Source organism: Cordyceps fumosorosea (assembly GCF_001636725.1).
Source record: "Cordyceps fumosorosea ARSEF 2679 chromosome Unknown scaffold_12, whole genome shotgun sequence".
Lineage (NCBI taxonomy): Eukaryota > Fungi > Ascomycota > Sordariomycetes > Hypocreales > Cordycipitaceae > Cordyceps > Cordyceps fumosorosea.
Genome location: NW_017387312.1, coordinates 536,998 through 564,379, shown reverse-complemented (window position 1 = coordinate 564,379; position 27,382 = coordinate 536,998). Strand labels below are relative to the sequence as shown.

At 54.8% G+C, this 27,382-nt stretch overlaps 7 protein-coding genes across 7 annotated transcripts; 4 read left to right on the top strand and 3 right to left on the bottom strand.

Moving 5' to 3' along the window:
* Positions 1 to 822: 822 nt before the first annotated feature.
* ISF_05275 (Thioredoxin-like protein) lies at positions 823 to 1,476 on the top strand (the record flags this gene model as incomplete). The annotated part of the gene is made up of 1 exon (XM_018848880.1): positions 823 to 1,476. One exon carries the CDS (start codon positions 823 to 825, stop codon positions 1,474 to 1,476), a length of 654 nt encoding a protein of 217 aa, XP_018704016.1.
* Positions 1,477 to 1,705: 229 nt separating this feature from the next.
* ISF_05274 (hypothetical protein) lies at positions 1,706 to 2,742 on the top strand (the record flags this gene model as incomplete). Its single annotated transcript, XM_018848879.1, has 2 exons — positions 1,706 to 1,958; positions 2,039 to 2,742. 2 exons carry the CDS (start codon positions 1,706 to 1,708, stop codon positions 2,740 to 2,742), a joined length of 957 nt encoding a protein of 318 aa, XP_018704015.1.
* A 1,577-nt stretch (positions 2,743 to 4,319) lies between these two features.
* ISF_05273 (Fungal transcriptional regulatory protein) lies at positions 4,320 to 7,204 on the bottom strand (the record flags this gene model as incomplete). The annotated part of the gene is made up of 5 exons (XM_018848878.1): positions 4,320 to 4,578; positions 4,629 to 5,113; positions 5,162 to 6,342; positions 6,401 to 6,910; positions 7,132 to 7,204. The coding sequence occupies 5 exons, from the start codon at positions 7,202 to 7,204 to the stop codon at positions 4,320 to 4,322; spliced, it is 2,508 nt and encodes an 835-aa protein (XP_018704014.1).
* A 7,837-nt stretch (positions 7,205 to 15,041) lies between these two features.
* ISF_05272 (hypothetical protein) lies at positions 15,042 to 15,785 on the top strand (the record flags this gene model as incomplete). Its single annotated transcript, XM_018848877.1, has 2 exons — positions 15,042 to 15,318; positions 15,394 to 15,785. The coding sequence occupies 2 exons, from the start codon at positions 15,042 to 15,044 to the stop codon at positions 15,783 to 15,785; spliced, it is 669 nt and encodes a 222-aa protein (XP_018704013.1).
* Positions 15,786 to 16,402: 617 nt separating this feature from the next.
* Positions 16,403 to 19,476, bottom strand: ISF_05271 (U5 small nuclear ribonucleoprotein component; the record flags this gene model as incomplete). The annotated part of the gene is made up of 3 exons (XM_018848876.1): positions 16,403 to 19,197; positions 19,268 to 19,398; positions 19,457 to 19,476. 3 exons carry the CDS (start codon positions 19,474 to 19,476, stop codon positions 16,403 to 16,405), a joined length of 2,946 nt encoding a protein of 981 aa, XP_018704012.1.
* Positions 19,477 to 20,256: 780 nt separating this feature from the next.
* On the top strand, positions 20,257 to 21,660 carry ISF_05270 (acetyl-CoA acetyltransferase; the record flags this gene model as incomplete). The annotated part of the gene is made up of 4 exons (XM_018848875.1): positions 20,257 to 20,321; positions 20,417 to 20,466; positions 20,529 to 20,601; positions 20,658 to 21,660. 4 exons carry the CDS (start codon positions 20,257 to 20,259, stop codon positions 21,658 to 21,660), a joined length of 1,191 nt encoding a protein of 396 aa, XP_018704011.1.
* Positions 21,661 to 22,451: 791 nt separating this feature from the next.
* Positions 22,452 to 26,998, bottom strand: ISF_05269 (Histone deacetylase interacting; the record flags this gene model as incomplete). Its single annotated transcript, XM_018848874.1, has 4 exons — positions 22,452 to 22,991; positions 23,045 to 26,081; positions 26,136 to 26,236; positions 26,384 to 26,998. 4 exons carry the CDS (start codon positions 26,996 to 26,998, stop codon positions 22,452 to 22,454), a joined length of 4,293 nt encoding a protein of 1,430 aa, XP_018704010.1.
* Positions 26,999 to 27,382: the final 384 nt, after the last annotated feature.

The following is a 27,382-nucleotide window of genomic DNA, read 5'->3' as shown; positions in this document are numbered from 1 at the left end:
ATGGCTGGGCGTAATTGGCATGTGTACCAGAAGTATGCACATATTGGCCCGGCTTCCGATGATGATGATGGGTGTTGGTGGCGTTTGCAAGCCACAGGCCCGCCTGGTTAAGCTTAATTAGTAGCAGGTATGTAGCTTTTTGGCCGGGTGCAGGCGGGTGGCATCTGCTGACCATCCGATGATCGTTCTGCAGGATGTTTTTTCTTTCTTTGCTTTTTGCCCTTACTTTCTCTCGTTCCTTTCCATTCAGCTGTTCAAACAAAGCCACTCCCGATATGTGCCAAGCAAAGTCCATGATGACTGCGTTGGCTATCATCCATCCATATGCGACGGCAGCATGTGGGAATAGAAGATGCCGTCGGAAACTGACCAAACTGGTAGTCCCGAGACAACAGCTTACGACAATCTCAACCAACAAACATGCCAAGATAGGGATTATTCTGGAACAAATGTTTAATGTTCTAATGATGTGCATCTCGAGCTAACACACGGATCCCCAGCCGGTACATCACTCTAACTAACTGTTATTATTAGTAGCTCTTCAACGGTTAACCATCCGAAAACCCCGCTGCACCGCGCCACTTGCCACTTCACCAGCCACTTCGAATCCCCAAGATACTTCCTTACCTGACTGAAGCTACGCATTTGCAGAGGTACCGTCCATACATAGCTTCCCAAGCTATCAACATGACGCCATCCCTCATCTACATCTCACACCTGCCATAACCCCCTCACCATCACCATCATCCGCATCCTCTCTTCTTCCTTCCATCTTCATCATCTCCCTCAGCACAAATACCACCCATCAAGCAAGCAAACACCATGGCCCTCCCTCCCAAGTTCGCCGCCCACAAGCTCCTCTTCGCCCCGCCTCCAGACACCTCCTCCTCCGTGGTGCCGCCCGCGACGCACACTCTCGAGCTCTACCTCGACTACTGCTGCCCATTCTCTGCCAAGCTCTTCCGCACTCTGCGCACCGTCGTAGATCCCCTCGTCCGTGCCGATCCGGCCTGGTCCCGCAGCTTCGCCGTCATCTTCCGCCAGCAGGTCCAGCCCTGGCACCCGTCTTCGACTCTGCTGCACGAGGCCGCCCTCGCCGTCCTGCGCCTCGCCCCCGAGCGCTTCTGGGAGTTCAGCGCCGCGCTCTTCGACGCCCAAAAGTCCTTCTTCGACATCAACGTCGTCAACGAGACGCGCAACAACACCTACCGCCGCCTGGCCAAGCTGGCCGGCGGCGTGGGCGTCGACGACGCCAAGGTGTACGAGCTGCTGGCCATCCCGGAAACGGCTGAGAGTGATGACAGGCTGAATGTCGGCAATGAGGTCACTAATGACCTTAAGGTGGTGACCAAGATGAACAGGCTGATTGGCGTCCACGTCACGCCCACCGGTGTCTTTGACGGTGTTCTGCAGGACATTAGCTCTGGCTGGGGCGAGAAGGAGTGGAAGGAGTGGCTGACCAAGAATGTGGTCTAAAATAGAATGAATGACTACGATTTTTATGAAGCTTGAATAGAAAAAAAAAATCGGATTTCATCAGCTGTACGATAGTACATGGAAAACTGCCAAACATGAGAACGAGGCCAATTTGGACAATCTAGACCCTAGCCGCGCTGGCCCAAATTTGCTCCACCAAAAGTCAACGACAACCTTAAACCCTCCATCAACAACTCCGTCACAGGCTCCGGCCAACAGCATCACCACGATGTGCCAACTCTCCCCAATTAGTCCAACGCTTCTCTCTCGGATCATAAGACAACACAGCGCCAGCGTCTGCCGCCCCGCCACGCAATGCGCCCAGCTCCTGCGGCCCAGGGGCCACACCCTGCTCTTCCGCCTCTACTCCGTCAAGACGCCGCCGCCGCCGCCGTCGTCGTCGCGGCTCTCCAAAGCCGCCGCCGAGGCCGTCTCCAAGCGACAAGCCGGCGCTGCGGTCGCAAAGGCCAAGGTGAACCTTGGTATGCCCATCCCACCCCGCCCAAACTCGCATCCTCATCACTTGCACACCCTCGCTGACATGGCGAACCACGCTCATCAGAGATCCCGGAGCGCCTGCTCATCTACCACGCCGGCACGGGCCGCACCACCTTCCTGGCCATGCTCAAGGTGACCACGCTCTTCGTCGGAGTCTTCTTCCTGTGCGTCGCCGTCCCCGGCTACGTCCAAGCCGACAAGCCCATCGAGGAGACTGTCAAAAGTAAGCCCCCCCCCCCTTCCAACCCTACTCTTCGCAAACCTCAAAACTCACCCGCACCTTCAGTCGCGCTCTGCGGCGTCGTCCCCCTCCTCTTCGTCACGTACACCACCGCGCCCTTCGTCACGCACGTGCACGTGCACCTGCCCTCCGCCGCGCGCTCCTCGCACGCCGCCCTCGAGCGCTTCGTCGCGAGCGGCCCGCCGCCCGGGACGCGCCTCACGGCCACCACCGTCAGCGTCATCGGCAAGCCGCGGTACAGCGCCCTGCGCGCCGGCGACCTGGTGTCCGCCGCGCGGCGCGACCGCCGCTTCGGCCTGGTCAACTACACGCGCGACGTCGCGGCGGAGAATGCCACCCGCAGGTGGTACGAGCTGCCCGCCGTCCGCCGGTTTCACATCCCGGAGAATGCTCAGCAGGCGTCGGGGAGGAGGGGGCGCGGCGTTGCGCAGACGCGGGCAGGCAGGAACCTCGTGGAGCCGTGGATATGGGACGCCATCAAGGAGGGCATCGCGAAGAGAGCTGGCGAGCAGCCGGTGGCGCCGTGAACGAGGGCTGTCTGGGTTGGAGAGAGTGGTTTGTGGGCAGATGTTGTAACACTACGTGTAAAAAATATGGCCTTGTTTCAAATCGGCGGAATGCCAGAGATGTGAAGAGCGTTTCTTCCCCGAATAACCCGTAAACGTCAACGTAGTTGCTATTCCGCCGCTGGGCTGCGTTCATACGCTGATCTTACAGAGTAGAGACGAGTTGACACCCATCACCTCTTCGGCCGGATCTGAGCGCCGTATTCGGCTCAACGTGCCTACGCCGATGGGCATCTCGCCCAGGAAAAGCCACACGATTCCCTACAAATAGTATCCCCCCCCTAGCCTCCCCGCAAAACGCCGAGGTAAACGAGAAGGACGCAAAGGGGGTGTGTATGTAAGTATGTTAGCCCAGATCAATCTTTTGATTTTCCCATCTGCCCTCATTCGCCCACTCGCCATCGTCCCTCTTCCCCCACGCCGAAACCCATGTCCGAGGAGGACGAGCGCAAGCCGCGCGGGATATGCCGCTCTGCGAAAGCCAGGCTGGAATGGAGTTTCCCTTCTTTTTTTTTTTTTTTTTCAACTTTGGCCGAATAGCGAAGGGTCCCCTCTCTCTATGGCCATAGTGGGGGACAAAAGTAATATAAATTATATTGCCAGTCGAAGGCTCCACATTCTTGAAGAAGGGGGCGGCCTCCTCCTCTCCCTCCCAGCGAAACAAATCACCCCAATATCGCACAGACAGAATTCTTGGCAGAATGCTGGGGGTAAACGCAACTTGACAAAGGCCTGTAACCGAGAAAGGCCGTTGACGAAACCTTGTTTTTTTTTCTACTGCACCCGCCCTTTGAGGGGGCGCGGAGTCAACGCCGTCGCATCACCGAACTCACTACCGAAGCAGACAAGGATAGTAAGGACGAACGCGCATGAACGTCCAGCACCACATGCCGCATCTCGCCTTGGAGATGAGAAAATAATGCCCACCTGCAAGGGATCAAGGTGGAATTTCCTACGGTGATTCGTAATTATGACCCTTCCTTGCACGATGCCAAATATGCGACGCCCTGTATAGGCCGGCCCATCTTGCTTGGCCAGTCACTCTATCGTACTTGGGCAAATCATGTGTAGATGTCTCCAAGAAACCACTTTCTTATATAACGCAAATCCCATGCAATGCTCCGCAACGCCTGGGATATTCCCCATCATTAAATAAATCATCGTGATCCATCACATTTTTCGTAATCCAGCCCCTGCGACGGCATTCTGCATGCGTTTTCGTGCTCCACCGGCCAGCCACACATTTTAAGCTATATCTACCGATCCTGGTACATAAAAAGGGAAATAGATGATGGGAATACGACGCTGGTCGAGAAAGCTTTGCACTTCGCTCGTATTTGACCAAATCGCCAAACAAGACAACGGTTGGCAGCAAATGTGGCCAACGCAACAAAAAAGACCTCATAGATAATTATACAGCGAGCATCCTGAAATGTCAGAACGCTCTAGGTAGCTGAGAAGAGGAAATCGTCAAGGTCATTAATTCGACTCGAAAGCACCGCTGAGACCGCAAGACTCTTCAGCCGAACTCTGCGGTTTTATTGGTGGTCCCAGGCACGTTTGAGACCACCCTCGTACACGCTAGCAACAGACTCCTGCCACATGGCCGGAGTGATGAAGTTGGCCATGTTTGGCACAAAAGGTGGAGGTGAGGTATTTTGGGCGCTTGCAACCATGCCCGAGGTCGCCGTGTGCGTATCAGACATGCGAGTGACGTCTGAGCCGCCAGGTGACAGACCAAGCGTCGAATTGTTGTTGGTCTGGGGCGGCTCGACAGCGAATGTATTATTCCATTGCCTGAATACTGTTAGCTTGTCATCGTTTTGATTCATATTTAGGTAACTTACTCAAAGATGCGCGACGGGTTCCATGTAACGTGATCCGCAAGTCCCATATTCGGCGGCATGGTAGCCGCCGAAGTTGCAGCGTGCGGCATAAGCTCAAGATGGCCAGCGGGCGATTCGTTCTTGACGCTCATAGGATCACTTGAAATCGGCGGTGTGATAGGGTTGCTCACATAGCGAAGGCTGCTGTGTGCATCGAGGTGTTGATCCAGAGAGCCACTTCTACCAAGGTTGCCGTGGTAAGCACCGCTGGGCATGTGTGGGGGACTCGATTTGTTCGATGGATGTGGGCTCCCATAAGGGAAAGATGGCTTTAAGACGAACGCCCTGCGGGTATCTGCAGAAAAGGCCTCACGGACCGTGTCGATCTGAGTCTGAAGCTCAGGCATGGGCCATACTTCCATCACTTGTTCCATGATGCGCATATGCCTGGTGAAGAACTCCCGAGCATCCGAATTCAAGTCGGGATCAGGGGAAACGATGGCAACCTAAAAGAGTCAGTAGAATATTCTGGAGATCTTGCCGGAATTACCTACTAGGTGAATGACGATGCATGATAAGCCGGCATAGACTGTAAATGAGAATCCACGCTGCATACACTGTAGGCCAGACAGGCCAAAGTTGCTGATTATGGCTTCTTGCAGTCTGCAAATAGCCTTAGCAGCGTTGTAGCTCTGCAACATATGTTGCTTCCATGCAACACGGTTGGCATTGGGGTCAAGGAACGAAAGCTGGGGTCGGTTATAAAGGATGATGGTGAGGTAATGATAGCTATGCAGGTTGCCGATGAAGCTATTAGGCAACCAGGGAGGCGAGTTGTCGGCTGGGAAAGAAATGGCGAGGTCGGCTGGAAGATCGCTAACATATGACGTGATGGTCTTGTCGAGCTCTTGGAATTCGGGGTCGATTCCCCAGTCTTTGCGCTTCCGCAGCCTTGCATATGTGGTGCTCATCGTCCGGATATTACGAACGATACGGACAAAGTAAACAAAATTCCTCGAGACTTGGTACTCTGATTCGTCAGCACCAGGCATGCGCTTTGGAATGGTGAAATCAACGGTATCCATGCTGACGGAAAGATCGTGACGGCCTTGAGGCGTGCCAACCATGACTTCGCAAGCAAAGACTGTCAACCAAATACGGGTGCGCAAATGGCAATCGGTAGGGTTATGCTCGCAGTCAATACCGTCCTCATGGTCCTCGTAGTGCTCATCAAGCCCAAGATCTTTAGCCATCTGAACGCACTGCACCACCGTCATCCAGGACCGAAAGAAGTAGCCACGTTTGGGGGCAGCTTCGCGGGCTTTGAGTATCATAAGAAGAGCCTGGAGCGTGCTAAGACGGGGCGTATCCATGAATGCGTCAGCATGTCTTGAGGCGAGACCAAGCCACTGCTGGCCCATGGCAGGCTCCTCGGCGAGCCGGCCGCCAATGGCAAATATGGCCTCGAGAATGAGGGGCGAAATGGATTCACGCGCATGACGCCATTGATGATAGATGTGTGGCTTGTATAGTACAGGGACGTAAGGGTGCACGTGCGTAAAGTAGAGTTCGAAATATTGTAGCGCAGTCTCTTCGTCGGGCATAAGCTCTGGCGGTATGCGGATTTTGGAGCCTGAACCTGACAGGATGGGTGGGAGACCGCCGTAATCTTCGTCATCCTCGACAACGGGTTCCTCGCCACGTCGAAAGGAGGCCTTGTTTCGTAGATAAGGTGCTATAAGTTCCGTTAGCATACATGGTGTGGGTAGAACAAGATAGCAGCTGTGCCATACCAGTGCCGACCTCGTTGAGCTTGAGCGTTCCAAGAAGATCAGCTAGATCTTGCTGCTGATAAGAATCGGTGGTGTAGGACTCGGGGGACGCGCCGGGATGACCAGGCTGACCAGGCTGGTTGAAAGAAGGCTGCGGAAAGTTGCGTTGCTGCACGTATGAACCCGGGTCGAGCATGTTTGGAGGGACGGTGGTGTAGTTGATATCATGTTGTGCTTGAGAGGGGTCGTAGGGAATGGTATAGAAGCCCGCAGGATTTTCCGTATAGTTGGGCATTTGAGGGTACATTTCCTGTTTCTGGTGCGATTGCGGAGGCATCTGCATGGTCATTTGGTGAAATTGATCCGGGGTGACGAAGGCCTCATAAGTAGTTGGATCGCCGGCGCTGTCGAAGCCGTTTGGTCGCACACAGTGGAGTTTCAAACGGACGCATGCGGAGCAGGGCCACGAGTTCGTAGTGGCGGCATCGCATTTGATTTTTCGTCGACGGCATCCTTCGCAGGCTCGCATCACTAAAAAAAAAAAGCCAGCAAGTCAGCAGTAGAACTTGAGTGCGAAGCATCAGCGGGCGCGCGCGGCTTTGGCCGCGGCCTAGCGTGTGCGTGTGGTTTGGGGGACATGCCTTTGAGGCGCTTGTGGCGGTTGTGTTCGTCCACGAAGACATAGTCTGACAGAGTCCTGATTAGCCAGATGCAATGAAAGTGGCGCATGTTGGCACAAGATATGGACATACTTTTTTGCATCTCGCGCTGCTGCTGCTGTTGCTGCTGGGGGTATTGGTTCGGGGCGAATGTGAAGGACGACATTTTGGCGAGTGAGAGACAGCGTTTATAGATGCTAGAGGGGATTCGAGCGAAGGTACGAGCCGAATGGCCGGCTCAATCGACAGGGGAAGGAAATCGGCATTCGACGAGGGAGGGATGAGAGGTGTAAGGAAATAGAAATGGAAATGGCGACGGCCATGTATCGAGCCGGTGGGGGTGGCAGCGTAGCAGATGAGGGCGGCGGTCGATGTGGCGCAGGTACGTCAATGGAGGGAGCAGGAGACAAACCAGGAGGCACCGGGAACGGCCAAGGCGCTCGAGGAGCGGTGACGGGGACGGAGGGGGATGCAGGGAGGTGCAACAAGTTGAAAACCACCAAGAAATGTGACGAGAGATGAGAAAAGGCAGCCGTTTGTTTTGTTGCAGGAGGGAGTTGTAGCTGAGTCGCGCGAGTCGGCGGAAAGCAAAAGTACCAGACAGCGAGTGGGTAAGAGTGTGTGTACAAGCGGCCGTCTTGGGGTACCTGACGTTATAGGTACCGGTTCATGTGGCTCGTGTGGCGGGTAGGAAAATAGAATGAAAAAGGGAAATTGGAAAAAAAGAAAAAGGAAAAAAATCTAAAATGAAAAAAAGGTGCGACAGGCGCCAGCCGATCAGTCTCGGGGTGGTGGGAGGAGGGACAACGGAGAGGGTGAGAGGAAGCGGAAGCATCAGCCAACCAGTTGGTAAGTAGGTAGCCAAGTACAGAAAGAGGTGTACTGTAGAATATTGTGTGTACCCGGTTGTAGGTACCGCACAGGAGGCAGGCGGGGGGGGCCAAGACACTGGACAAAACGGGCGGAATGTCAGCGGCGTGGAGTTGGGTGGCGTGGAAGGCGTGAGAGGGAAGGCGTGTATGGATGAATGGATGGATGGATGGATGGATGGATGGATGGATGGAGGGATGCCCAGTGGAGGGATGAAGGATCAGGGATACCCTTACCTACCAACATACCTACCCTAGTTAATAATAAGGTAGAAAAGATACGGAGGATGGGGATGGGATGATGGATGCTGGCGGCGTGCGGGAGGTGGCCTTGGTGGAACAAGAGTCAGTGGACTGCCTGTGGTTATGGTTACCTCCAGAACAGATTAGTACTATTACTTGCCAGAGCTGCCACTGAACAAGTTATTATCTGCCAAGTACCTAGGGAAATAGCTTTAATACACCACAGCTATCGCTCTCTATAATTTCTCAAAATTTCACAACCTTTTCCCAGCGTTGGCTGCACACTCCCGAGGCAGCACCAAAGGCACACCAGGTAATGCGGAGATGAAGAATACCCATCCTGAAAGTCGACACAAGGAGGATGGGTCGCTGGAACGGGGCATGTACAGCCAGCAAACGTATGCCCAATAAATACAAGTACGGATCATTAGACTCAAGTCAATTATTGATCTATGAGTGGAAGCTCGCAACGTACTGTACGAGATGACTGACCGGACAGGGCTTGGTCCTGCGGCGGCGCTCGCTGCTAGACAGCTGGCAGCGGAAGGCTAGCAAAATATCTACGACAACTGAGAGACAAAGCTGTGAGGGTTTGAGGGGAATGACAGGGGCCTTAGGCCTGCCAACCTGCTCCCTTACTTACTATACCTTGTTCATGCGAGCCGCGGAACGGATTAGCCTGGAGATTATTCACAGCATCCCGTAGGTATTGCATAAGTTTTATAAGGCCTGCTTAAACGAGCGTTGCAACTTGATGGTCAGGGCGTTCCAATCGGTTAATAGCCATGGTACGAAATTATAACAATAATCATTATAATGGTCATAAGAATCGCCAGGCGGGATACGTATTTGTGAGCAGGTAGTAAGTTACCACTGCATCAGTTCCCACGCTGTTGGTAGCTGGCTACAGGTAGTCGTTGTCTTTGTATTTTCACGTCCGGATCTCTCCGTCTTGTGGTGCTTACCTATTTTATTGACTACCATCACTGCACCAGTAAGCGATTCGATTCAATCTCCCTCCACATGGGTTACCGCCCGTGCCCACTCGCCAAGAGGTATCCGTAAAAATCGTAAATTTATCATCGCAAGAACGCCGAGTTATTTGGGCAGACAACTCCGCGGCTTGTGTTCCATCCCATGGCGGCAACCTGGGGCGCCAAGCGGTCCTTACAAGGCAAACTAACATTCAAAGAAAATCACTATAACCAACTAACCAACTGCCCAATTGGCTAGCTACTTACTTTATTGGATGTAGGTAACTAACTGACTTGACTCTTCACCAGTTTGACGGGCCCGGTAACTTGCTTTTCTGCATTGCTTCAAGCAAAATAGGCGCTGGCGATTCGCTAAGAAATCCACCAGTCCTGTCATGGTGGTCGGCGTTCGGTGGCTTGACGACTCGTCAATCCCTTACGCAGATGCAGATGAGCCAGGAACACAATAATAACCTCGAGATGCTTGTTTCGCTCACACTCGTTCGGCTGCGGCCGTGCTTCGCTCGAGCACAGGCACAGATTACCAGGGTGCTTCCCATCTACCAGTACAGCGAGAACTCTTGTTCAATCCCGTCGACAAACCCACCGTAAACAAGCAGCATTGACATAATTCCCCCAGTAACATAGTAGGCATTGCTGGTAGGTGCCTAGGGCTGGAGTTGCAGCAGGTGGATTTTGTCGCCACCCCGGTTAGCGATGGAGTCCGTCCCTTCCAGTACCAGACCATTCAGAAAGACAGACCCCGTCCCCCAGGCAGGTGAGATGAATGGATCAAGGAGTCGAGGACCTGTCAGGCTGGTGGAGCAGAGCAGCCACAGCCACCGGCTTAAGGGTTCGGTACGTGCTGTAATAGGTGGTCTCTGGTGCTCGTATGGATGACAGAGGGCTAGTGATTTATCGACAGAGATTGAGAGCGGACAGAATGCCCTTCTTGCTGTACTTTCCCCTTTTTTTTTTCTTTTTTCGAAGCTTCCTTTTCACTTGTCCCGTTATTTTGCTTTTTCTCCCTTGGATACCGCTTACTACTTACTATCCTGCCCCGATGGCCCGCATTACCCTATCGCGTCACTCACCGAGTTTAATTAATCCAGCCAATTAACTAGTCCTACATGGTCATCCATATTTGCATATTTCGATCAACTATCTGCACTTGCTGCATACCACGTAGTTGGTAACTGTGGCCATGATCTTTACTAGTTTGGCCTCAATGGCCTCTGCTCTGCTATGTTGTGCTAACTACTAGCAGAGACTCAAAGGTGTGCTTTGTGTCCCCCGGTTTGAGAGCAATGCCATCATCTTCCCTCTTCTCTAACCTGGCATCCCAGTCGCACATGCCAGAACCAATGTACCTACATACATACATACACCCACATGCAACATCGACGACTCGCTGCAAGCCGCAGGTGGCGCCGTAGTTGTGGCGTCTGTTCACGCCCACGCTGCGGGGCGTCCACGACCTGGATATGCGGGGAATGCATGTCGCCAGCGTTCTACTATCCCGGGACTCGGTAGTCGTCTCATTACCACCATTTAGTTTTGCATGCATTATGCCATGTGTCAGGGATAAAATGAGACGGTGGGAGAAGGCAGCTAAAAAAAGATGACGTGGCGTCAACTAAGTCATCTGTTGACTGCCCAAGTCAATTCGCCCAGTTATAGGCGCAGTGATCTGTCCCCCCTCAGATCCTCAAGGCAAACGCGCACCACGCTCTTCACAGCAAACAAAGGGTCCTTACAGCTGCCAGCTGGCGGCCAGCTGCCAAGCCACTTCCTACAAACCACACCAACAGGTACGGTACCATTTTATACTCTGTACCACACAAGCAACACCACACGCCATCTCATCTCCACCCAAATAGCAAACAAATTCTTTTCTGCTCTATCCTGGTTTCGCCGTAATACTACGGCTTCTTCCTCTTTGCCTCGTTCCTTTTCATAAACCTATATGACAGTCAGGTCCATACACTGTCTACGTATCGTACCGCCTGGCCCGAAACTGTACCTCTCCAACCTTTGCAAAAACAATTGTCTAGTCGAGTCGGCGGCCTCTTGCCTCATTTACCCCTTAACCAGCCGACCTGTGCCTACCTATGTACGCTGCTCGCTGGCTGTTAAGCACCGTGAGATAGTCCCATATCCATCGGGTTGCTCACGATTCAGACCCAACCCAAATTCCGAGCTCCAAACTAGGCCACCCACCTCCAGAGCTGTCTCATCACAGGCTACCGAATATGTTCCTCACAGCTCAGCCGACCACGGCTTACCTGGCTTCTTCACCTTCCATTCGCTAGCTTGACACCTGACGAACGAACGGCCTTCAGGCTGTGCAGACGTCTGTTCTGGGACAAAGACAGGGCGCCGCCTCATGACGCACCTCTAACACAAAGGGGAGAATGCGCGCCACGATGTTGATGCATCCGCGTCGCCTATCGGGAACTCTGCCTCGCCTTGCCCAATGGTGCATACGGTATTTCGATAAGGTGTGACCCAGTTCCGCATCCACAAGTTCATCCATCCACAAGCATCTCCATTTGTCACAGCAATTTGCGCGTAAGAGTACACACCTCTTCCTCTGCGTATCGCCCATCCTGTTGGTTAGATCCCAGACACGCCTAGAAACATGGCCGAAACCCACCATCCGGCCTGCCCGTGGTGCGGACCTGCGCTTCACAGTCTCGCTGAACGAAGGCGGCGCATGTGCCAATGTTCGCCACACGCCCCATACCTACAGACTGCAATTCTCAATCTTGACAAAATGTTCTCAATGCGAGATGCTCCTAGGCAAGCCCTACGTCGATCCATCTTCATGCGGTCGGCATAATAATGCGCACCCTATGGTAATTCCTCTTTTTAGCCTCATGGTGGGAGTCAGACCCGTTTCAGCCTCGAACCTCTTCCCTTCCAATATGGATCTCGGCAGCCTCGAGGCAACTCCTGCGCTATCAATCTACAGTTACCTCAACACGGTTCTCGCTAGGCCAACCTGTCCTTGCCCGTGACCACCTTGCAGCAATTCTTCTTGCGAGTAATGAATTTTATTCGAGACCATTCTGTCACGGCAAACCTTGACGCTCAAAGCGAAGGGGTATTGCAAAATTGCGATTTGTGCCGACTGCGTGGGCAGCAACCGTGGCTGCGCATTCCGCGGACAATATCCTTGCCACGGAGTTCAACGTCACCGATTACCCAAAATAGGTGAGACCTACGGGGTACACACTGCTCTGTAGGTGTCTTGGAAGTTCGGCGTCTTGGTGCACAAGGGGACCGCCCGCTTTCAAGAAGCGTAAGAGTGCAAGATCCATCAGCAAAACGCCGGCGCGAATCGAATTCGACAACCAAGGCATAATATAATATTCGCGCTTGTGCGCCGCGTATGGCAAATTATATTGGGGCCTTTAACGAGCGACGAGGCTGACAGGTAGGTAATATGACGAAATTTGATGGCAACTGCAATTGATACACCAGGCTTGGCACCAGAGACATTCACCGAAGGGCCGTGGTCCTGCAATCTGAATGCAACAACCCCTCTTCGCAGTAACACAGCGAATAAAAGGCTTGGACAACGAATAGGAAACCCTGGAAAAGTATGACAGGCGCCGGGCCGGATCGATACTGGCCCATCTCGAGAAAATTGTGGTGCTGGTTGCATCGCTATGCAGCCTTCCCGCTAACTTGCTGTCAAGTGGGCGAGTCGAAGACAGATCCCACCAGCAATGTGGAGCTTGCAAGGCTCGACTTCGGCCTTTTTATTTTTGCATTTGGATCATTTTTTTGGCTGGGGATGGCGAACAGTCCAACTTGCGATCCACCAGAGAACCAAGTCCGGCGCCTGGCGCCTGAATTGTCCAGGCGAGCCGAGGCAGATGTTGATGATGTGTTGCTTGGCTCCGATGCCCAAGAGCCTGTGCGTTAACGCGGGCATAGAAAGATTCCCTGACCTCCACAGCGCTTTGTCCAATTACAGGAACGACAGGCCCAAGTTCTGGCCCAGACTTGAGCATGAAATGGGGCTGGTCGCTTTCGTCCTGAGCGGCGGCGTTGAACATTCACCGAAAAGTCATCCCAAGTCGAACGAATCACCTTGTCAGCTTCTAGGTTTTGCTAGGGGAAATACCCCATCGAGTTGAACGCCCGCAACACAGCCAGACATATTCAAGGATAGCAAGCCACACACGCCCCTGCTACTTTCTAAATTGGGAGAGGAAGCAAAGGGCTGGTGGCGCACGAGACAGTACAAAGACCTCCATCACATGTCATACAACCTGCAAGTTCAATAGGAGTTACGTCCACTGGACCTGCATTCACATTCAGGCTGCCGAGGCTTCCGCTGCGCCTGGTGGCGCACATCGCATTCTGCGCAGCGGCGTGGCTGATCCCCAGGGTGCCAAGGCAAAGCCGCACGGCAGGCGAGCTACCATGGTTGGCGATCAGGTGAAACGCGGGCTTCACAGCCCGCCCTACCGAAACGGGAAGCTGCTGAGGAAGCTGTGTCACTCTTGATGTACTACGACGATCACGTTGCAGCCCGCAGATTTCCACATGATGCAATATTGCTTGCAGGGGATGGCTAGTCGGCTCCGAATTTCCGCAGGGCGAGCTTGTGCATCTAGCTTCCAGAAAGTTAAAAAGTCGAAAGGACATGGCCCGTACACAGCAGTGCGTCTTTGCGTGTACACATCTAGGGGGGCGCGAAGTTGTTTTTAAACGGAAACAAAGGGAAGTTGAACGCAAATGTGGCATCTCAGCCAACCAACATCCGTACAGGACAGCAGTTTGCGCCGAGGGCGGCATTCCAGGCCGGAGCTTTGGCCGGGCGGAATGGACGTCTCTCTCGCCGCCATGCAGAAGCCCGCGAAGCAACGCCTTGCTGTCTCGGAGGCCTGGCTTTTTTGTTTACTACGGATACTCCAGGGCCAATGTCTTGTATTTTACCCACCAGTCGTAGCGGGAAGGGTAGCCAAAATGGGCGCCGCAACGAGAGTGCGTTACCGCGCGGGACAGACAGAGTCTCGCCCCGGCCGGTATCCGATCTGACCTTTGAAATATGCACTTCGTCTGCTTCTTATTTGCTTATGCTGTTTTACAGACTGACATTAGCTTTGCATCACCACAACACACCTTATCGGCCATGCCGTGTCGGTAATCTTGCTGCCTTCGGGGGCCACGGATCTTCGTGCTTACAGGTGGGCGGGCACGCTTCCTCCAGAAGCCACCACCCACTTGTTAATACAAATTAGTTGGTACTTGGCAGACGAAGCCGCAGAAAGCCGAATCGATTATTTTACACGCCCGTCGCCAGGGGGGCACTGTGCATGCCACCTTGCCAAACCGTATGGGGTAGCAAGTGAACTGGGGGAGACTGGGGACTTTTTGACGAGCGAAATGTCGGCGACCTTTTGGAAAAGAACGGATCTTTGTTTGCGTCTGCTGTACTGGGATGTGCAAGACGCCAAGTTTTGAATCTAGCTTGGCTGGTATGATGCTGGGCCACAGATGAAGCCACGATGACTCGGTGATATGTCGCCTAGACGAGTAGGTTTGATTATTTGTCGGCGCGCAGCATTCTTGTCACAATGCAGCTGCTGTACTTGTTAATCTAGTATCGAAGGCATTACTTATTATGGCCATGTGACTGGCTATGGCAGGTGTAAAATAGCGGGGCAAGTGTAGTCTACTCAGCACACGACAATTGCATCACCAGATTGTGCGGGACACCAAAAAGACAATCTCAACAACCACGTCTATGCGAGGTAAAGACGCAAACCACAGCCTGATTCTATCTATATGAGGGCGAATATCCACTCACCCAATTCCGCGAAACCCTATCCCGAAGCCTATAGTCCTCAGAGAGACTCGTCAAAGCTCCGAATCGCTGCTTTGAACCCCTCCATCAGCCATGTCACCCGCCGCGCTCGATAACGCCAACCCGACGGTCCTCAGCGCCTCGGAGCTGCCCACGCGCAAGCATAAGATCGTCCCCCGCCGGGGCCCCGACTCCAAGTACGCCGACATCATCTTTGCGCGGCCGCCGTACCTGTCGAGCCCGTTTTGCGGCGACGACTACGGCGCGGCCGTGGCCTGGCCCCGCGCCGGCGGCGGCGGCGCCGATGCCGGCCTCCTCGACTATGACGACGATGCCGCTCCGGAACCGATTGACGAGCAAGAAATCTATGGTATGCGTGCCTGACCGTACCATCTGCATATTGGCATTGGCGGTGGCTAACTCCGTCATCTTGACAACGAAACAGACCTCATCTCTACCATCACCGACCCCGAACATCCCGTCTCGCTCGGCCAGCTGTCCGTCATCAACCTCGCCGACATTCATCTGACGCCACCGCCGCCGTCGTTTTCCTCCGCTGCGTCGGCGGCGGCACCGCCGCTGGTCGACGTCTTCGTCGAGATCACCCCGACCATCACGCACTGCTCGCTGGCGACGATCCTCGGTCTCGCCGTGCGGGTGCGCCTCGAGCGCGCGCTGCCGCCCAACTACCGCGTCGACGTGCGCTGCAAGGAGAGCACGCACGTGCAGGACGACCAGGTCAACAAGCAGCTCGCGGACAAGGAGCGCGTGGCCGCGGCGCTCGAGAACGACTCCCTCCGGGGCGTGCTGGACAAGATGCTGGAGACGTGCTACTGAACAGCGGTGTGGGTGTTGAGCCAGGGGAGAGAGGGAGAGAGAGAGAAAGTCAGAGCGATCTCTCGTGGATGGAGACACAACCTGTTGTAAAACAGATGCGGCTGCGCGTCCACTGCCGGGGCAAAGAGCGCTCCAAGGTGGGTTGGGCTGCCCGCTTCGAGTGCCCGCGTCAAAAAGCAAAGGCGGCCGCGCCCGAGAGGGCCTTTCTATGTATGCTCTGGGTACTGAAACTGCTACCTCGGAGATGCCAGGCAGCTGGCGGGCTGTCCTGCAGCACACTTGTGCCTTGATGTTGTTGATTGCGGCCGCACACTCATCGCGGAAGCGCCGCGAACATCGTACACAGACGCGCACACGGACGCATACTTGCACATACCCAATATGCTCAACAGAGCCAGAATGTACGAACGATAGCAAGTCTCAGAGTGTAATGCACGTGGTTTCTGTATTGCCCCTATATAGCAGCTATCAAAAAATACAACTCCCAAGACCGTACGCCGAGGCCTAAACTAGATTGTCTCGCAACCAAATCGCAGATTTTTTTTCCCTGGTCCTTGTAGCAAAAACAAAAATCATACAGCTCCCCCCTTCCTCTGTCAAAGATTCCCCTCCCCAGTTCACAGCTCGCCGAGCATGCCACTCTCCATCAGGCTCTGGTAGAACTCGGGCTCGAGGAACGTCTTGACGCTCACGTCCTCGCTAAGGCCCTTGCGGCGGCGCGTCTTGAGGACGAAGTCGCGGGCGGTGGCCTGGGCGGTGGCCGGCTGCAGGGGGCGGATGACCTGCTCGCGGTCGAGGGGATCGCCGGGGACTACGCTCCACGAGTCGAACACGAGGGCGACCATGGCGCTGCCCTGCGTGCGGATGCGCAGGTCCGTCTCGAAGCCGAACGAGTCGACGACGGGCAGCAGGCCGTTGACGCGATACAGCGGCGTGCCCGCGACGGGGCCGTCCGAGAGCACGTGGCCCCGGCGGCGCGCCAGCACGTTGTACACCTCCATGTACGAGTCCTCGGGGCCGGTGACGGACACGGCGTACACGGGCTCCATGAGCCGTGGCGACGCCATGAGGAACGACGAGTAGCATGCGCGGCGGGCCGTCGGGATTACCTGGCCGCCGCCGCGGAAGATGGCCTCGCTCGCGAGCACAATGTCCGTCAGCTTGAACTTGGTGTTGCGGATCGGCTCCTCGCACAGCGGGCCCTCGCGTGTCGCCCAGCTAAAGCCCTGCCGGATCGACTCGCGCACCGTGTTGAGCAGCTTCTTGTCCACTTCCGTGGGCAGCGTGTCGTCTTGGAGGATGTTGGGGCCGGCCTCATCTGGACCAAACGCCCAGATGCTGCGCGCCGCCAGCTTATCCCACCCATGCCGCTCCTCGAAGAACTTGGCCGTCTTCTTGATGGGGTCGCGGATCTTGACGGCCCCCGTCTCAATGTCGGTCGAGATGCCCTTATCGAGTTGCTCGGCTACCATAGTAATCTTGTTCTTCTTGTTCGGCGTATTGGCGTAGCACTTGGTGGCTGAAGTCTCCACAACAGTCTCGCAGAACCTCGTTACAGGATCAGACACCTTGATATCCATGTCCGCGTAGAGACGGCGCAAGTCGTGCAGGACACAGTCCATGTAGAGCTCGCCAGTGCCGATGATAATGTGCTCGCCGGACTCCTCAACTTTGGTGTCGAGGAGGGGATAGGACTTTTGAACCTTTCGTAACCCATCAAGCATCTTGGGCAGTTCTGAAGGGTTGATGGGTTCAACAGCAACCTTGAGAACTGACTCTGTAAAGTGGCTGACGGGTTTAAAGATGTACGCGTCCTCATCGTCTTCCAGCGTGGGCGGCACAATCGTGGCTGTCTTGACTATGGAGTTGTCAACTCCGTCCAGTAGCACGAGGTTACCAGCAGGCACGCCGTCAGTGGGTATGTTATATCTCGTTTGACCAATAAATACTTGGTTGATCGCTGTCGTCGTCATATCTTCCTCGTCATCAAGAGAGTATCCTTCTCCTAATACTCGAACCCGCACACCAGGGCGCGCGGTTCCGCTCAAGACTCGGCCAAAAGAATAGAAACTCTTGGCGTCGGGTTTGTTGAAGAGCTTAGCAACGTGTATGACAAGGGGCCCATCCTGGTCGCACTCCAGCATAGAGCGGGCCACCTTGCTATCCAGCGGGCCAGTGTAATGACGCTCCAGTAACCGTTGTGCCGACTCAACTGGCGAAGGTACATGCTGCACAAGCATGTCGACGAAGCCGGTAGAAGGCCCAAAGAACTGCTCGCACACAAGTTTCAGAATGACCTTAGCATCTGCCTTGTATTGCGCGGGTTTCAGCTGGATTCCTAGAGACTCTAGGACAGGCCGCAGGTCCTCTGGGCTGTCGCTGATGGAATGTGTAAAGATTTTGTAAATAGGCTCCAAGACAAAGTGGACGAATGATCTCGCGGCTCTATCCTCGAGTGGTTTCCGTGAAAATGTTCGCTTTTTGGGGTTGAAGTAGACGTCTCCCCACAGACGCTTCGCCAAGTCTTGGGCGTTGATGTCGCCATAGCTATCCGCATACATTTTGGCGAATGACTGTAGTGTAAAGCACCAGCCCAGATCGGTGCAAGCAAAGAGCACATTGCCCTTTTCGGGGCTGACACGCTTTGCCGCGGATGTGGCGGGTGCGGTGTTTGCGATTATCGTATTGACTTCCTCAATAACGTGCTTCAGCTTAAAATACGCGTCCTTGGGCGGCAACCTCAGCTCGACAATGAGGCGGTCCATTTTGTTGACGATCAGCGTAAGTGGCAGGTCTTGCAGCACGGCATGCTTAATGATTTGTTCCGCATTCACCTGCACGCCCTCCACCACATCGACCACCAAGCAGACACCGTCGACAAGTCGGAAAGCCGCAGCGACCTCGTCAACAAAGTTGACGTGGCCAGGCGTGTCAATGACATTGACCAAGTGCGACTTTCCCTTGGAGTTGGGCAGCACAAAGCTCATCGGTGAAGATTTGAGAGAGACGCCGCGCTCGCGCTCGAGGATGTGAATATCTGTGTATCGGAGCGCCTCATCACGCTTTCGGCCGACTCTCTTGTCAAGCTTTTCAAGAATGTCGTGTGTTTCCAGAACAAGCATGTCGGTAAAGGCCGTCTTTCCGTGATGCAGGTGACCAGCGAGCGCGACGTTTCGTATTTGCTCAGGAAAATTCATCAAGTCCGACATGAACTCGCGGCTGTAGTACACGGGTGGGAGGTCGTCCTCTTCGATGGTAAACTTTTTCGTCTCGATCGGTGCAATGATGGGCTGCGTGAGAGGCTGCGCATCCTCCTCCTCGACACGCGTTTCGACATCCTGGCCATATACCTGCTCGGCAGTCGGGTAGTATTGTTTGTCCTCATGGAGAATGACTGCATTTGAAGGACCATCTGCACGCGTTGACGTTACTGTTAGCTTGATGCCCGTCGAGTCAGTGGCGCATCGCAAGGCGCAACTCACCGTCCACCTCCATAAGCTCATCCTCATCTTGGATATCACCAGCAGCGTCATCAAAGACATAATCAGCGGCGTCCACGCCCGCGTCGGAGCCGGCGTCCGACTCGACTTCCTCGCCTATGAAGTTACCGAACCTAGTCGCGACGGGGTCAGCGCAGAGACTTTATGGCGGGGTCCAAGGACAATACTCACTCATCGTAGAGATCATCCATCTTGCCTCGAGATATGTACAACAGCAGGGGTCAATGGCTGCTGGAAAACGGACAGGCGCTGTTGCTCTAATCGGCGCGGCGCGCATGGGTAACTTTTTCGAGCTCTGCTAGACCTCTGCTAGCAGTCGCGATGCGTCACGTGGAGATTAGGGGGCCTTATCGTAGCCGCCAAGTCCGCTAACAACTTCCCTGTTAAAGAGGGAAAATTAGCAGGGGCTCAGCGCTCTTCAGGGCTGCAATTACCTTACTAAGACTGGCGCCAGCAGCGACGGGGCAGATCGGTTGGGTCGTACTACTATAGTATACGAGTCAAGGGACGAACTCAACTTACAACAACAACAGCCGATGCATGCATGAGGCGGAGGCACGGTGCCCGTGAAAAATCCACTGCGGCAATATGATCTTATCAATCTTTGATATATAAAGCTGCAGAATTTCCCCTAGATTTTTTTAGGAGAAAAATAGCTCAATCCCGGCCCGCCATCGTGCGTACCAAGCCTTCAGCAGCCGGCAAGTGGTCCGAATACGGCCAGAGCTGCCCCTCACCTCCCACCAACTAACTAACTGCCCACCAAAACTTGGAGAAACCCGAGTGACAAGGCGGTCGGTACATGGGCTGCTCGGTTTTACTACAATAATTAGACAAACTCGCTCCTCGCTTCCAGTGGCTTCCCCTTTTTTTCTATTTTAACCATCCCCTCGCACTTCTCCTTGCTAATCTTTCTTCTTCATATCTCTCCTCTATCATCCTTACACACACCCTATTCATAGCCCGTCAAAATGTCAAACCTTCCTCCCGTCTACATCGTGTCCGCCGCGCGAACCCCCATCGGCTCGTTTCTTGGGTTCGTACCCTTTCTTCTCCCAACTGCTCGACACTTCTCAACTACTCGATAATCTCTTCACAAGTCTACAGACGGCCCGCTGACAACAATAATAGCTCCCTCTCTAGCTTGAGCGCAACTCAGCTCGGCTCCGTCGCCATCAAGGGTATAGCAAACTGCCCCTCATTCTCCCAATCAACGCCCCTCCCAGCAGCTAATCAACCCTAGGCGCCGTCGAGCGTGCCGGCATCAAGCCCGAGGAAGTCGATGAGGTCTACTTTGGCAATGTGCTCTCCGCCGGGTACGCCATCTCCCTATCTTCTACTTGTCCTCTACTGACCGTCACCCACCAAACAGTCTCGGCCAAGGCCCTGCCCGCCAGTGCGCGATCGGCGCTGGTCTCCCACAGTCGACCATCTGCACCACCGTCAACAAGGTCTGCGCCTCGTCCCTCAAGGCTGTCGTCCTCGGCGCCCAGAACATCATGCTCGGCACCTCTTCCGTCGTTGTCGCCGGCGGCACCGAATCCATGTCCAACGCGCCTCACTACCTGCCCAACCTCCGCACAGGCGCCAAGTACGGCGACCAGACTCTCGTCGATGGCGTCCTCAAGGACGGCCTGACTGACGCCTACAAGAAAGAGCACATGGGTCTCGCTGGCGAGCTCTGTGCCTCCGATAACGACCTGTCCCGTGAGGCTCAGGACGAGTACGCCATCAACTCGTACAAGAAGGCTCAGGCTGCCACCGCCGCCGGCCTCTTCAAGGAGATTGTCCCCGTCGAGGTTCCCGGCGGCCGCGGCAAGCCCAACGTCGTTGTAGACAAGGACGACGAGGTCAAGAACCTCAACGAGGACAAGCTCAAGGCCATGCGCCCCGCTTTCAAGTCGGACGGCACCATCACCGCCCCCAATGCCGCCCCCATCAACGACGGTGCCGCTGCTGTCGTCCTCATGTCCGAGGCCAAGGTCAAAGAGCTCGGCCTCAAGCCCATCGCCAAGATCCTCGGCTGGGGTGATGCCGAGCGCGAACCCGAGCGGTTCACCGTCGCCCCTGCCCTCGCCATCCCCAAGGCCATCAAGCACGCCGGCCTCACCGAGAATGACATCGACTTTTACGAGATTAACGAGGCCTTCTCCGTCGTTGCTCTCGCCAACATGAAGCAGCTCAACCTGTCCGCCGACAAGGTCAACGTCTATGGCGGTTCCGTCGCCATCGGCCACCCCCTGGGTTGCTCCGGCGCCCGCGTCCTCACCACTCTCACCTCTGTCCTCAAGGAGAAGAACGCCAAGGTCGGGTGTGTTGGTATCTGCAACGGTGGCGGAGGTGCCTCTGCTCTCGTTATTGAGAATCTCCAGTAAATGCTCAACATGAGCTACTAACAAAAGTTACATGATTGAATGAAAGGGAGTTTCTTTCTGCGAACAAGGCTCCAGGAGCCCACACAAAAAGAAATTTGGCGTTCAAAGCAGGACATGCCATTGCAGTCTCTGTTAATCTTATAGACATTTAATGAAGACTAGATCGAACCACTGGGTTTGCGTTTTCGTAGCAGCGAAGTTTTTAAAGTGACATCAGTCAACAAAGTAGAATGACAATTGAAAAGGTTACCGAACGTAACTAAACCAACTCCTACCGAAAGATGATAACACAATAAGGGGACCCCAAGTGATTGAAAACCTCAGAGACCTCCAAACCGAAAGGATTCCACGGAGGGATCCCAAAACAAAGTCCTCCTCGAAGTCCCCTCGTTTTTGAAGGTCTCCGTGCTATACGAAAGCAGTGTGCTGACTTTGAGTAAAACTCGTAATTCCAAAATTCCCGGTATAATTTCTCATTGCTAGCAGAGCAAAACAAGACCAAAAAGAAAGCAATCAATAAAACATAGATGACGTAACAAGAGAGACACTGGGGCAACGAGCATAATGAATATCCCTCCCCTTTCAACGAATAATTCCAAAACGCGTGGGAGAGAGAGAATACACGCAAGAGATTGGGAAGGCAACTTTGATCCCAACTTTCCCTACCTCCCCAAGAAAGAATTAACAAGCACGGCCCCTGCAAGAGACGAGCAGCAGTACTTCTTCCTCCCGCAGTCTCATTCGTCCCAAGGTAGCATGCCGTCCTAAGGTAGGCTGAGCCAGAAAGACCACTATTGCGTCTCGGGCTTCCCACCCGGCGCCGGAGGCGCGATGCCGTCGTCCATCCACCGGCGAAAGTTCTTGTTCTGCTCCTGGACCTCCTCAGGGCTCATGTCCTTGGTCCATGCTGGGTTGTGCACCATCTTCTCGAGCAGCTTGCTCTCGCGGTGGGCACTGAGGGCGGCAGCGAACTTGTCGCGGCGCTCGCGGCCCTCTTTGGTCTTCGGTGCGTGGTCATAGATGAAGTACTCGGAAGTGCCGGGCGTCCAAATCATCTTGGAGCTTGTCAGGCAGATGGAGATGGCCAGGCCCTCATCATACGCGACCGGCTTCGGGATTCTCTCCCCGTCCGACTCCGCATCGCCCGAAGGGATGTTCCGCGTAAGAATCACCCTATGCAGTCCTCTGCGTGGGACACCCTCGGTGGGTTCGACGCGGATGAAGGAGGAAATGTAGTATTGCCATCTCTCGCGAAGCTTCATCTCGTCCATGTAGAAAGTGGTGTCGTCGCGCTGCAGCCAGCGTACAGTGGCCTCTGATTTCTGCGGGAACTGCACAAATTGTTAGCGCATGCGCGTGCGTGACGAGCAAACGAGTTACTTACCCAACAAATGACGAAAATATCACCATCCTTGACACACTTCTCAGCAAACTTCCTGGCGCTTATCTCGGTCTGGTAGCTGGTCTCCTCCTTCTCGCGGCTGTTGAGATACTGGTGGATGAGGTCCGGCGTCTTCTCCTTGACATCAGTGCTGCTGCAAGTGAGTGCAAGCCGGCACAGTGTTTTCAGAAGATCTTGGATGGTGTACAGTTTCCAACCATTGCGGAGGTAGTAGTGTCGCATGACATCCTGGTAACGGTTCTCGTCAATCTCGCCAGTGATATAATCCTCAATGAGCTCCACGGTTTTCGGCCAAAAGACGGAGGGGTCGTCTTCGGGGGCAAAGAAGTCCATGTGGTTCTCGATTAAGCCAATCTCCTTGGCAGGCAGGCGGCGGCTCAGTCGCTCGATTTCCTTAGTGACGTTGTCACGACTGCCCTTGATATCCTGAAGACGCTCGTATAGTTGGTGGAAGATGCTGAAAAACACAAACAATGTTTGGTTGCAGAAGAAATTGTACCAAGGCCGGCTAAAAAACCCATCAGCCTTGAGTTCGCCGTCGCCGTCCAACAGGCCGTTATCGGAACCGGTCACGACAGCCTTGGGCACACTCGGCATCCAGCGCTCGTTCGACATATCGGGAGCAGGAGCTTCATCAGGCGCGTCGGCCATTTCTTCGTCATTGGTCGAGTTGACGTCGGGCGTTGTCTCCTTGCTCCCCGACGTGCTGTCTTCCTTCTGGCCTCGAGGCTTGCTGCCGATGCGGCCTGGATCGAGTACCCCCCTAAGCAGATCGCCCTTCTTTCCGTTCCTACGGCTCCGGCCATTTGACAACTCAGCAGGTGTGTTATCCTCGATTTCTTCGTCGCCAGATTCCGGCTGCATCCTAGGCACCCGCTCCTGAACCACTTCTTCGGGCAGTTCAAAGAAGGCAGGAATGAACATCTCGAAAAACTCCAAGATCCGCTCCTTTTCCTGCGTACTATGCTGAGCATTGTGCATACTATAGAGCATCATCATGCGTAACAGGTCCATGACGACCTCCTTATCAGAAAAGCTCCAGGCGGACTGATGGCGAGGAGCCTTGCCTTTGAGCGCTCTCTCACGGCGCTGCTCCTCATGCTTGGTCTTGATGACATCAACCAGGTGCTTGGCAGTAAGATTGCGCTTATCTGTCGATTTGACCAAGATGCCCATGTGATCAAGACTCTTAAGGTGCATATTCTCCGTCTGATTGTGCCATACTTTAGCCCACTCTCGCTGAGAGAAACGCCACTCCTCGTCTTTTTGCTTCATTCTGGCCAGCAGGATCGGAACAACGGCAAAAGGATCGCTGTACAGGTCGTTGACGACATCGATGCCTCGCTCCCCGTAAATTTTCTTGCAAATACGCTTGAAAATTGAGGTGCTCTGGCCAGCAAGAGCGCCGGGCATGCTGAAGGAATCTCTCTCGGACGGTGTCATGGCTAGCATCTGCTGGGCAATGGGCTCCAGGAGTTGGATACACTTGAGATTAGCCTCGATGAAGAAATCGTAGTCATGGCGCTCTTCCTCAATGCGATGAAGTCCCTCTTCAAACTGGTTCTTTCGATGGGCAACGAACCCGGAATCCTCACTTGCCCATGTTGGGTGCGAGGCCCACTCATCGTTGAGAACCGAGTTGCATAGTTCATCGCGCCCGCTGCAAGGCTTAAGACGCTCCCGCTTAGGCAGGAGTCTGTAGCTGGGACCGTATCCCCGGCAGTTACTCAGAGAGAGCTTGTCGGTAGGTGGGGCGGGACGGTTGTCGATCATTACATCGTGGACATCAAAGCCCACCCACGATTTCCAGAAAGCCAACAGGTCGGGGTTAGACTGGATAAAGACACTGCCTTTGTGGAAAAGTGTGTTTCTGTCAATGATATTTTGACTGTAAAGATTGCAAAGTTTCAAGAACTCGTTCATGGACGACCGGTTGCTGAGGAACTTCTTGACCTTTTCAAAGAATGCAAGCTCATCCATGTTGGACGTACCAGATGATCGAGGAGGATATGGCTCGGGCATCACCGGTGTCAAGGTAGGTTCAATCGTCGAGCCATCCAGGGTGCCGCGGGCGTGGCTCAGTTTCGGCCTCTTGCCGTTGACAGCTACAGCTTGTAGACGGGGCTGCGACGTAACCTCGGCGAGCAGGGGAACTCCCCCAGCAGCCTGCTTATCATTTCTTGCGCGTTTCTTGTCCTTGCTGGCGCTGGCTGGGGGGGCGAAGCTACCCAGTGGAGGCATCTTCTGTCCGTCTCTGGCACCGGGTTGCTGGCCAGCGCCGCCAGCCATGCCATCTTCAGCTCGGCCACCGGCCGCCTTTGCCTGACCGGCGGTCTCCGGGAGAAACTGCTTGAAGTCTTCCAGCAGGTCAGGCGCGGCATTGAAGAGTGTCGTAACCTGCGCATATACATCCTGTATGGGCTTCTGCTCTCGCTGGTAGGTTTGCAAGATCTCCAAGAACTGTTTGTATATATCCGGCTTGTCCTGGAATCGGTTTTTGATCTTGTTGACATAGCTAATGGCGTGGTTGAACTCGACAGGGCCGCGTCGCTCCATGCCTGCCTGAGCCGCTGCTGCAGCGCCATTAAGCCCGGCTGGTCCAGGCGTGCTACGCCCAGTAGCCGCATTAGCGCCAGCCTGAGCAGGAGCTTGCGAGCCGGCGCGGTGTCCCGTGGCTTCGTAGCCACCACTCTGGGCGGCCGCTTGCACGAAAAGGCTGCCGCCATTCTGAGCAGGGGCACTGAAATTAGCCTCCGGTGACCTCTGAGGCCACTGGGAACCACGCTGCTCAGGGAAGATGGGCTGGCCGGGGCCGTGACCATCAGGAGGGCCACCCCGTCCAGCAATGCTTTGGACAGTGGTACCCATGGGCGTAGTAACTCGAATGGTATTGGGGTCGTTACCAGCGCCGCACTCGATTCTGTACCCCGGAGGTAGAAATGTGTTGAAGCCCTGAATGAGGTTGGGGTGGCCAGCGAATAGCTCTGAGACGCGGTTAATGACGCCAGGTGTATCTATACTGTAGGTACCATGTTAACTATGTTATCACACAAGTACTAGAATCAGCACTTACGCCTGTGATTTGAAGTCCTTCATTATGTCGAGGAAACGATTATATACGTCAGGTTGGTCATGGAACTGAACCTTGACCTGGTCTAGATATGTCAACGCATCCTGTGACGGCGCGTTAGTACTCTGCATTTCGTGGACGACAGTCTTCGCGAGGGCAGATTTCAGGCATGGACGACCAGAGGAGCCCGTACGCTCGCTCGTCGCACCAAAAAAGCAAGGAGGGGTATTTTCCCATTCCAATCTTCTTACATTTAGGATGGGCTGCTGGCCCTGAGTAATGCCGCCCTGAATCTGAGGACCACCTGCTGGTACATTAACCATGGGTGCGCCCGGCTGCCCAGGCCGCTGGGCGTCTGGTGGCAGCTGTTGCTGCGGCTGCTGTTGCAGAGGGCCGCCGAACACCGAGCCGCTGCCGGGAGGCGGCGGCGGCGGTCCGCCCTGCGCGGGCTGTCCGTGAGGTATGGGTCCGTAACCCTGATGCTGGCCGCCGACGCCGTGCTGGAGGGGACGCGCGTGGTCGTTCGGCAGCGGCGGGGGGGGCGCGCCGTAGCTTTGCATCGGACCCGGGGGTCCGCTCATCGGCATGGCAGACGTGCTTCCGTTGTGGTTAGCAAGGAGGCCGCCCGGGCTGTGTATCGCGCCGGGGATGCGCGATGCAACCGGCTGGTGTATGGGTATCGATCCGGCACTGCTCTGGTGTGGTGATTGGAATCGGTGGTCGGCGGCCTCGCGCTCGCGCTCCTGGTCGCGTCTCGCCATCTCCTCGTGCTGCTGGAGGGCACGATGTCGGTCGTCCATTTCGCGGTCGCGGTCGTAGGGCGCGCCGCCGCCGGCTTGGCCGTGGTGGCCCTGGTTGCTGTTCATGGTCTCTGCAGCGACGGCGGGAAAAAAATTAGCCACACGTCGCTCTCGTTCAATCAATGTCCCAATCCCGACTTCCGATTCGCTACCGCATGCGCTGGATGCGAAACGAGAGTCGGCGTGGCTCGCCCGTTTTTCGGCCAGCCGACGACGCAAAAGCTCAGGAGGGTCTTGTCGCGCGATCGCAAGAGAAAAGAGAAAGGCAAACTCACAGCTCGAGGGGGGCACAGCTAGGCTGGCGAAAATCTACATGGAGATCAAGACCCCTCGTGCAGATGAGAAAATTTCGGGATAAAAAGCAGTTGCAAAGGAAACAGGATGCGTGGTGGAGGGGGTCGGGAAACAAAATGCCAACCCTTGCTTTTGGGTGCAGAACCTGGGAAGGAA